The sequence below is a fragment of the Silene latifolia genome, chromosome 6, assembly GCF_048544455.1.
Source record: "Silene latifolia isolate original U9 population chromosome 6, ASM4854445v1, whole genome shotgun sequence".
NCBI lineage: Eukaryota > Viridiplantae > Streptophyta > Magnoliopsida > Caryophyllales > Caryophyllaceae > Silene > Silene latifolia.
In genome coordinates, this window is record NC_133531.1 from 106,348,360 (window position 1) to 106,359,515 (window position 11,156).

The 11,156-nt window shown below is 36.4% G+C and overlaps 1 protein-coding gene and 1 long non-coding RNA gene across 3 annotated transcripts; both read right to left on the reverse strand.

Annotated features, from left to right (window-relative positions):
* Positions 1-3,524: 3,524 nt before the first annotated feature.
* On the reverse strand, positions 3,525-4,269 carry LOC141588442 (uncharacterized). Its single transcript, XM_074409884.1, has 2 exons — positions 4,078-4,269; positions 3,525-3,992 (listed from the first exon to the last, which is right to left on the reverse strand). Exons 1-2 carry the CDS (start codon positions 4,267-4,269, stop codon positions 3,525-3,527), a joined length of 660 nt encoding a protein of 219 aa, XP_074265985.1.
* A 360-nt stretch (positions 4,270-4,629) lies between these two features.
* On the reverse strand, positions 4,630-10,244 carry LOC141587075 (uncharacterized). Of its 2 annotated transcripts, none has more exons than XR_012519699.1 (4): positions 8,872-10,177; positions 7,781-7,879; positions 6,069-6,237; positions 4,630-5,831 (listed from the first exon to the last, which is right to left on the reverse strand). It is a non-coding gene; the product is annotated as an uncharacterized LOC141587075 (long non-coding RNA). The 2 variants fall into 2 exon arrangements; XR_012519698.1 differs by having other exon boundaries at positions 4,660-5,831; positions 6,069-6,244; positions 8,872-10,244.
* Between the last annotated feature and the right edge of the window lie 912 nt (positions 10,245-11,156).

Here is an 11,156-nt window from a genome sequence, read left to right on the forward strand (position 1 = left end):
AAGGTATTAGTTTTAAAAAAAAAAATCATAAGGGGTTAAGTTTTAAAAAGTGTAACATTTAAGGGGGTTTCATCAATTGATCCTTATTTTAATGACCTATGGCTTGGCAACAGTTCTGCATATACCACTAAAGAAGGATACAACTGGCTTAGAGTCCCTCTCCCCAATGTCAGATGGTGGAAAGTGTGCTGGAATTCCATGAATATTCCTAGATCTTCTTTCATATATTGGGCAGCTGTACTTGGCAGGCTTCTTACCAAGGATCGCCTTGCTCGTATGGGAGGTAGTCAGGACCTGACTTGCTTTTTGTGTAATTCTGCAAATGAAGACCATGGGCATTTGTTCTTTGACTGCCCCTTCAGTAATAGATGTGTTCTCCTTTTGCAACAGAAACCTAATATCTATTTTGATCCTAGAGAGCTAGCTGAATGGAATACCAGGGGAAGGAGACTTAACATTTTGATCGGACGAGTTTCCTGTGCTTGTCATGTCCTGCTCGTGTATAAGATTTGGCAAGCAAGAAACAGAGCTAGAGTTAACTTTGAGGTACCTCATCCTAGAGTAATTATCACATAGGCTATCAAAGATATTATCAGTAGATTCTGAGCTAGAAACGAACTTAACGAAGCTGCACTCACAAGCTTGGATGAGAGTTGGATAGGCAAGCGGAAATACATGTAGACTATGTTCTTGTCCTGATCTTATTTTTTGAATGTACGGTTGTAAAAGTCAATCTGGATGATGTATTCTTTGTTGATTTATACTTCCTCCATTCTTGAACCTATTTGGGCCATTTCACTTTGATCTACCCATTTCCTTTCTTTCTATTTTTGGGTATAGAAAATGACCAAGTTGTCCTTGTTACCCTTCTTTATTTACAAATATTGCCACTACTTAAGACACCTAATTTTCCTATAATTGACATTAATAAAACGGATTACCCCTAATTACTCCCTCCTTTTTTTCATTTCCCACCAGATTTTCCATATACCCCCCCCCCCCCCCCCCCCTTTATCTTCATTTAATTTCATTTACTTTCATTTACACTCCCTCTCTCTAACCGTCTCTCTAGATCCTTCTCAAAAACCCTAAAAACTCTCTTCCTCTCCGCCACCTGACCATTCTCCTTCTTCTCTGATCTTCCCTCTACATCACCCTCACTGTCTTCTCTTCCTTTCTTCATTATTCGTACCATTTTTATCTCTTTCTCATACTAATGGATCCTAAATCACAAACTTCGTACCATAAATCTCTAGATAATTGTTTATATATACCTGGTGTGGGACATGTGGTTCCTGATACCTACTCAGGTTATGGGTCACTACTTGATTCTTATCGTGATGATGAACCTGAGGTTACATCGGCTTTTTATGGTGATCAAAATACCATTGTTTCTGATTCTTTGGTTGATGATGTTCATGCATGTGTTGCTGGAAAAGGTCTCTTTCTCGAAAGTGAAAGATCCGGTGATTTATCACCAAAATCCAAGAAATTCAATGAGTTTTGTGATAAGATGTTTGAAAAGTTGAGGAAAAAGGAAGAAAAGGCAGGTAAATCTTCGATTTTTAATGTTTATTTTGATTTCTTTTTTTATTTTATGTACTGAAGGATTTCATATTGTTTTGGTATTGAATCAGTTCTGTGTTTTGGTTATGAAGGAGTTCATATTGTTGAGAACAAGGGATTTGATGTGGAAAGCTCTAGATTTATTGAGTTATCACCAAAATCAAAGAAATGCAATCAGTTTTATGACAAGATGATTGAAAAGTTTAGGAAAAAGGAAGAAAAGGCAGGTAAATCAAACATTGTTTTTTTTGTTTATTTTTGTTTTGTTTACTGTAAAAATCTTAACATTACTGTGTTTTTGTTTTGAAGGGGTTGATATTGTTGAGGCGAAGGGAATTACTGGGGAAATTTGTAGATCCACTGTAAAAAGGAAGCGAAATTATTGATTAAGGGAGGTTCATTTCTATTACTCTTTTTCAAGTGTTTAAATTTTGTTTGTTGGGTTTGAATGTTGGTGTTGCTGCTGATTTTGTTGTCTTTACTGTTGTTGTTGTTTTTGCCGCTGAAATATGAGTATAGTTGCTGCTGATGTTATCATTCCTGCTGCTGTTTTTTGCTGCTGAAATATGAGTATATTTTTGCTGTTGTTGTTTTAATGTTAGTTTCTGAAATTGTGGGTTAAAATGGCCATCTGTTTTACTGTGACTTTCTGGTTGACTACTGTTGCTGGGTTTTAATGTTAGTTTGTCAAATTGTGGGTTAAAATGGATATCTATTTTACTGTGAATTGCTGGTGGACTGTTGTTGCTGGCCTGCTTATTCTGTTTTGAGTATGGGTTAACAAGTTTAGTTTGTTGGCCATTGTGTTAAGTTTTTGAACCATTTCACCATGCTCTGGATTTCCTTGGATAGTCTGTTTTGTCTGCTGACTCTGTTTTGTTTGGATAGTCTGAGAGGTTGTCTTTGTGTTGGTGTACAACAGTTAATGACAATACTCAAATAAACCTAAAATAAGTGCTCCATGTTGTTGCTAGTAATGGCACCATTATTTGTAGCCATGTCGAGGTAACTTATTCTTAGGTTTACTGACCCATATTTGCTGCCACCAAGAGGCATTACATGTTGAGTTACTTGTTTTTTTTTTTATTTCTAAGTTTCCATGTTATGTCTCCTCTTGAAGAGGCATTTATATGTGGTCAGGTTACTCAATGAGGAAAAGTTGCTTGCTGAGAGTAACAATGCATTAATCATAAAAACTTGAAATTTCATTCATAGTCCATTACAAAATGAGTGCTTACATGGTTGATTCATAGTCCATTACAAAATGTCATTCATAGGTTCTTATGTTTGCCTTGATAAACTTTCATGCCTAAGACTTTCTTGATGCTAGTTTATCAATCAAACAACAACCTAACTTGTTCAAAAGGGAACTTGAATGCCTAGGTCCAACATTAATTGATCTAGTTCACCTATTAATCCACATGTAATTAAAAACTGAATGCATTCTTTCACTAGGTCTTCATCAACTGTTAAATCTCTAGGTAGTGTCCCATTCCTTCTTTGTGCAGCCTTGGCCAAGTGTGGCAGCGGGTAGTCATTGTGACCTTTTATTTTCATAATTTCCACCATACATGCTTGCAAGCTTAGCCACACATTGTCTAAGGTTTCAAATGTCTCTGCTTCATATGCTTCAGTGACATTCTTGACCAACTCTTCAACTGTTTTAGCTGGAAACTCATCTTGCAAAGATTGTAGAGACCTAAAGAAACCTAAGTCTAAGATATTTAAATTAGGGGAGTTGGGTGGTTGTTGACTTAACTTGATATTGAAACCATTTGAAGTGGCTGCCTCTATGAAATCTTTATCTTTCCCATTTATGTGTGGCTTTGCATTATCTTGTTGAATGCTTATTTCTTTTGATGCATTTGCTGGCCATTTTTCTTTAATGGCCGGTATCACTAAATTGATCAACATTTCCTTGGTAACTTTCTTTGTGATGGATTCAATGGGTTTTGTGACTATAGTACCTGCACTTGTATTCTTACTTTTCCTCTTTGCTGGTTCTTGATAAGTAATGGCCATATGCCAAGCTTCCCATCAAATAGAACCTCACCATTTTCCTTGTATGTGGGCCTTGAAACAGCAGCCAAGAACATAATCTTGGTTATGTATCTCTTGCTCTTACAACTTCTATATGGAAGTGCTTCATTGCTGCCTATATAGTATCTGCACTTTGGATTTGTCATGTAAAACCACTTTTCATCTATGTGGATAATATGACTCATGTCCTTGAACATGACACACCTTAACAGTCTATCAAAGACCAATTTCCCCATTACAAAATGCAGCCTGATAAACTTATTGTCTTGACTTAATGCTGGGTGTATGCTGTTTGTGTGAGATTTAATTAAACCTTCTTTAACCCATCTATGGCAGGTAGAAGATGAATGCCCTATTGCCTTTCCCAACCTCTTTAAGGTGGTTCTCTTTGACACATCAAGTCCCATAATGGTCTCAATTGGACAAGGTACTCTTTCCTTCCCCTTCTTTCCTTTTATCTTAACTCCTTACATTGATGGGTATGTGCTCCATACGCTGCTTTTTTGTTGCTGTCCAAATGCTATATATACTTTTTCTTGTGACATTGAATATGGTGGCTACTTCATTCATCTTACCATGCTCAGATTTTCCATTTTTGCAGCTCTCAAACAACATACGGATAACTCTATGCCTCTCATCGTCAGTGAGATTTGGTTTCTTCATTGTATTGTGGCTGAAACTTGTGTAATTTTTGTAATTTTGGACTTTGATTTTTTTTTTTTTGGGTTTTTTTATTGGAGAAAATGGCTGTAAAAGTGATTTAATTTGCCTAGTTTACTTATGAATGTAAATGACTGAGTATTTGTAGAATTTGCAACTTGTAATGATGTGATGTTAATTGGTGGGAAATTTGAAGTTTCATGTTGTTTCCCCCCTTTTTTCTAAAAAACCGGGTAATGGTCTCAAAATGGTGGGAGTTTTGATGTTTGGTGGGAATATTAAGACTTACCCCACCTCTTAACACATTAACATTAACTTGCTAATTATACACACATGTTGCCTCTAATCTACTCTCCTTGGTTGTTGAGCCAAAAGCAAATGGGTAGATTATTGTAGAATGGAGGAAGTAATATACTTCTTTCCAAAAAAAAAAAAAAAGAGCAAAAAACCATTGTTAAATACAAAATCAGTTACAGCTTTAATTCCGGGCTTTCCCCTCCTAATTTTCTTCCACAACAATTTCCCCCAAAACTAGGATTAGGGTTTATGCAATCTGGGATAAATCAGAAACTTCAATCAAATTCAGGGTATATAGAACCCAGCAAGGCATAGACATATAATATCAACAATGGCCGATTTTCGAGCAATAACCTCGCAGTACACAATTTGATTCACGAATTCTCGTCATTTCTCCCGATCTTCCTTAACGAAATCGTGTCTTGTTCTTCATCATACCGATCACCGCTCTTCAATATTGCAACAATATCCTCTTCATTTCATCTGAATCCTCGAAAGCGCAAACGATTCACCATCGTATGATGAGCACGCCGACAAAGTCTTCAGTGAAAGCGGGGTAAGTGGACTCGTGGCAGCAATAACGTTCGCAGGGTAAGTGGACTCGTGGCAGCAATAACGAACTCGTCTGAACTCCTTGAGTGAAATCGTTGACCTTCCGAGAGAGCTCAATACGGTGTGTGATGATATAGAGCAGAGAAATGAGAGAGGAGATGTTTCGGAGATGATTTCCAAATGACACGTTTTTTTGGTGTCATTTTAAATGACCTTGTTTTGTATTGAATTTGGATTCATCCAATTTCTTGGAGTTTGCCAAACACACCATTTTGGCTAAATCTGAAATCTGTATTTGAAAATGAAATATAGGTTGCCAAACACGCCAAAAAGGTATTCAATCCCAATGTGCAAATCAAGGTCTTCACTCTTCTTGTGCGTGCAACCTAAACCCAATGGCCCCAAGTCTTGTGTTTTATGCAGCCCTTGCGCAAGGCTCTCAGCAAACAAAACCTCAAAGGTCCCGAGTCGTCTGGCTCGCGAAAACATTCGAGCAACAAAGTTAGCCCTCAGCTTTCTGAACTAGTTCCACCGTGTCGCGCAGCACCATCATCACTTCATCTTCCTTGTTTCAAGCTTTTAACACTCTCTTCAAACTCAGGATCGTCTTCGATTCCGCTCAAAAACTTCATCGAATAACCAAATAGCAAACATGATACTCAATTACTCATTATCGCTTACAAGTCTTTTGCACCTTCAAACTCACTAACTCGAACCTGTTAACACGTACAAAAGCCGTCTCATAATATACTCAAAAATGGGGTAGGTAAACATATGACAGTAACGAAGAGAGTGCATTGGTAATGTTTGCACTGGTATAGAGCCATCTAGCAGCAAAGAGATGGGTTTCAAAGTTCAAAGTTTCAAAAAACTATCCCTGAATAAAATACACTGTCACTCCATCTAGCCAAAAGCACAGGCACACCAATGTCGTAATGACTTGATAGACATACCAGCACTTCAATTTTCTTGAATCTGTGCAAAGTTGAAAGCATAGTTTTTTTGAGGCATCTGGTTCTTTGAAAGCCCATGACCAGGAACAGAACATAACTTCATCCATAAGCAAGACAAATGCTTAAAGCAAATGCATACTCGAGGTCTGATTGTAGAAATTAGGAATTCCTGCGAGCTAACAAGAAAGATTTGTGATGGATTCATAATCCCATGAGCTGACAACGATCTTGTAGAAAACTGCGTATATATATTTCTTCTCCCTTTTTCAGCACACACAGACAGAACTAGAACTTTATAAAGCACAAGGAAAGAGTTCGATTAAAAAAGTTTGTTTGAGATTCCTTCCGATATCAGTACGAAATAGACGTAAAAAATAAAAATAAAAAAAAATAAAAACTTCTGAAAATGAAAGGTGTACATGAGTCATGACGTCACTCCTGACTCCTAAGCCACCAAGCAGGAAACGATGTTTTCTCAGAGCTCACATTTCTGCGAACAAGCTCATAACAAACATAAAGTGGTAACCTAGTATTCCTCCTAAATTATCCCGGAGACTTGAGAATATTTCCTACGCATGTGTACTGTTCTATTTCTATGAATATTTGTTCTTCTAAAAGAGGCAAATACGGTTAAATTTAAGAAAGAAAAACATTCTACATCTGGAGTCTGGACAAAGACTTGATTCGGCTTATGGCAGCCAAATTAGAGACATATCTTAGTCAATGGGAGTATCTTTAACCTATATAATTTCATGTAAGTCTCTGCTGGAGAAGATTACCCCTGTAGGAATGACAGTCTGGCAAAACAACTTTACTTACAACTTCAGTTATGTACCAAACCAACGACATTTATGCAAGGATTAAATTCACTCAAGCATTGAAGCGGAATATGCTGATACAAATTCTAAAGAGAGGCAGAGACGTGCAAGAGCGTCACAGTTTCTAGTATATATTGTGAATAGTACAACACCACAGACCAACTGACGAACTCCAAGTACTCATCAAATAAGAAAAACTACTCAAGAACATGAGACATGTCAATGATAGATGAATCATCAGATTACACAATCTACGATCAGTAACAACCTCTAACCTGAAAGAAAAAAATGTCGTCCAGGTTGTGGTCGCATGAGATTAAAGCAATGTAAAAGCTGAATCATCAGATTATACAATCTATATCCAACGACTCTTTAAGCAATCCAAAGACCAAAAACAAAACAGGGGTAACAATGAAATAAGATTATCTATCAGGCAAGACCCTGTTGTAAAAAAACAGTTATTAACATTTGCTCACCCCTATTACTCAACATCAGAATTTACCAGTAAGACTCTTAATACTAGACAGCGATCTGTTTGCTCACTTTTATAAGAGTAATGAAAGGAGAGTTGACAAAATATTTACTAATTAGAATTTGTCCATGCTCTGGCAAATGCCATTGTGGTTAATTTAAAATAGTTGACGTATATTATTTGGTTATGGTTAGTGATCGACCCCAAGTAGGCATTTTTATAATCTTAGCCATGCTGTTTGGTTGATTTTTACCAACTCAATTGGTACATATTGCGGCATTGAAGAGAGAAAGAAGGCATTGTAAAAGGCAACATATCTCAATATATATATTCGTAAATTGTAATTATATGTACTTTTGAACAATGAACACAAGTTAACACGAAAGGTAACTTAATTATAAACAAGAGACAAAGCTGCTAACCATGATCTCATTGCAGCATTGATCAGCTAAATTCAGCAATCTGCATTAATCCAATACTCCGTATCATTTGATGAGTTTGTACCTCAGAGTCAACTCCAACTACATCATGTCCATTAAGCTTTAGTCATGATTATATTATTGCAGCTACAAACTTCTAAACAAGACAAATGACTAGAACATTCTAGAGGATAGACAGGCACACATGGGACTGATAAAAAGCTAAAACCCTCAGAAGATTAACCCAAAGTGAAGAGTTCAAGGAATGACACAGTCCAGCAACAAGGACCGAGACAAAATCATAATAGAGAATTGATAGACAGCAAATGATCATAACACTCGGCATGTTTATAAAAATCCAAAAAAAAAAAGACTACTAGAAAATGCAATTCTTAGAAGGTAAATTATGAGCAAGTGTCTTGAGTAATAAATTGCAGCTTTTGTGAACTCTAAAAGCTAGATGATCGCATCTCCGACCTAATGCTTCTGTCTACAGAGGAAATCGTGAATACAGACACAGAGCTGCAATAAATGTTACTCTGATACTTCCCTTAGTTGCCGTATCCCATATCCGATACGTATCTTGTCGGATACGATACGAAACTATGAATCTTTGATACTTTATTTTAGACCAAAATATTGAAAATTCCGCACAAAATAGCTGAACCGGATACTCCGATACGTATGTGTCCGATACTTGTAGACGAGTCATCGAGTCTGAGTAACATAAAGCTGCATACCAGACATCAATCTTAAGCATTTGTAGGTTCAACCTGGCCATGCATCATTTCCGCTGATGAGACAGAGGATACTGCACTAAATTGACAAAATGCCCCCTTCCAATCTTTGATCCTATAAAACTTACCCTAATTTTGACTTATACATAAGTGACTGTAATCAAGAAGTGAACTAGTACAATAGTACTAGTATGAATAAAAGCACAAGTTTTGAACAATACAAAAATAATAAAAGGTCAATATATCAACTAAATCGCAAAACTTTTGTCAGGAGACAGAAAGAAAGTCAACATAAAGCAAAAAGCGAGCTTTAACAAATTCCATAAGATAAATTAATAGCAAATATGACCTAAGTACCTAAGTCTCTTATATCGAACGAATCCCAAACGGACAATGTACAGTAGATTGGGGAGAAATTGCTAGAAGGCCTGATGCGACAGCCATATGGCTATGATCGTAAACTTTCCATGAGTCCTCAACATGTCATCCTCTCCGACAGCAGACAAGTTTTGCACCAGACAATCACGTGATACAATAGAAAACCTTGCATGTGTCCTCAACATGTTACTATATACAGCTGAATCAGAATGTTTTAGTCAGACTTTGAGGTCATCTTGACTGTTTGTAAGATCACAAAAGTGTCTTCTAACAACAGCTGCATAAAATTATAGAGTATTAGCAGCAACGTTTCTAAAGAAAAAGGTTAAAAAAAATCCGATATTGCAGAGAGAAACCGACAATTTGATGACAAGTTGACCAAATTGAGTGTGGATGATCAAATTGTTCATCAAAATCATTCTCAATATAGAAATGTAAACAATTGGTTTAGACACCCTAAAATGGAAAAGGTAAACAAATGACCGGGACGGAGGGAGTATAAGATACCAACGGCAGTTAAATGGATATCGATCATCCAGAAGATAGAAGAAGAACATCTATTCAGTAACATGATCTATATTTCAAAAACTTCAAACATTTTGCACGGGTAAACCATATACCTAATCAAAAGCATTCAACACTTACATAACTATATTAAATCACACTTACATGAAATGGAAAAAGCATGAAACAAAAATGGAACGAATCCAAGATTGCGAAAGTGGATCCAATATCCACGGCATCAAAATTAACAAGACGGTATCATATTCGGAAACAAGTATATTTAGACAACGACTTTTATAACAAATCAAGCATAAGACAGAATAATACCAAACGAATAAGAATCAATGGTAAAAGAAAGTAAGTAATTAGATTCATATCAGAAATTAAAATAAAGCAATTTTATGGAGCAGATAAACAGCAGATCCAATCATATCCATACAATAACTCGTAGATTTAGGCATAAAACGGTTATCATATAAGTTTCTGTAATTAAATAAAAGAAATTTCAATAAAAATAAGTAAGAATGAGTAGAAGCAAGGCGGGATCTGGAGAAAAGAAAGTCGCAGTAGGCTCGGATTCAGTTGATGCAAGGCGGGATCTGGAAAACTCGCCAACCGAAAGTAAAAAAGGGCGAAAGAGGCGACGGAGGCGGAGAAAGGCAGTTCCCGACCTGCACCAAGCGAATCGGAGACGGCAGCGAAGCGGAAGAGAAGTAGGAGAGATGATTTGTTTGGAGTAGGCTGGCTATCTGAAATACATGGAGAGATTGATTGGGGTGTTGGGGATGAGGAGTTTATTTATAACCCCATAAATATTACTCCCTACGACTCAGATTATACGCCACCCTACTCTTCTGTTACCTAACACTAAACAGGCCCTAAATCGGGACATTTACGAATGTTAACTTTTCACACCCTATATCCGGACAGCACGCCTACTCCCGGTAATTTTCTAACTTCACCTTTCGCCTTTTCACTCTTTCTTGCTTCCTTTCTAAGTTTCTACTTTGTAGGGCTAAGCAAAATGGGATATTGATCTGATTTACTAAGTCCTATAAATTTCAGTTAATGTATTATACAACTGGTTATATATACAATTTATTCAATATAGTTGAGTTTTGTTACAAAGATGTTGAGCTTTGTAAACAAAATTATCGAGCTATGGTACAAAGTTATTGAGCTTAACAGAATAATTATTAAACTCAATAACTTGTAAAATAGCTCAACAACTTTATGTAAGAGTTCAACAATTTTGAGGCGGTTGTACAATGTTAACATACAACTGGTTGTAGGATAATATTTGTGTATAAATTTTGGGGTTCAGATCCAGTTCGGATATTTCGGATATCTAGAAATCCGGAATCCAAAAATTTGGCTATCCAGATTTCGGAAATTGGATCTGATCCGGTTTTAAAATGCATAATATATAGAGTCCGCCTCAATTTAGTTTTGTCCGTCTCGAAAAGATAATCCAGACCCTTCCTGCCATAATTTACAAGTCTTAAAACCGCAAAGTCATCTCATTAATACTTATAAAGCAAAAGCCAATATACCAAATTTTGCTGATGTGTCAAGCTGTTGTAAATTTACCGTATAAAATACATGTCTACGCATACATACACATTCTTTCTATCATCTTCTAAATACGTAACTCAGTAACTGACAGTCAATTAAAAAAACCTCTCCACTATTAAGGATAATATTACGTAATCTTTTTATTGTATTTTATCTCATTAGTTCCTTGTACCTTAGGCTTGTAA

Excerpts from the sequence above, each read along its gene's own strand:
- LOC141588442 (XM_074409884.1), bottom strand. The coding sequence starts at position 4,269 with ATGAAGAAACCAAATCTCACTGACGATGAGAGGCATAGAGTTATCCGT. Across the intron at positions 3,993-4,077 it reads TGGAGCACATACCCATCAAT|AGAACCACCTTAAAGAGGTT; the intron begins GTAAGGAGTTAA and ends GATGTGTCAAAG.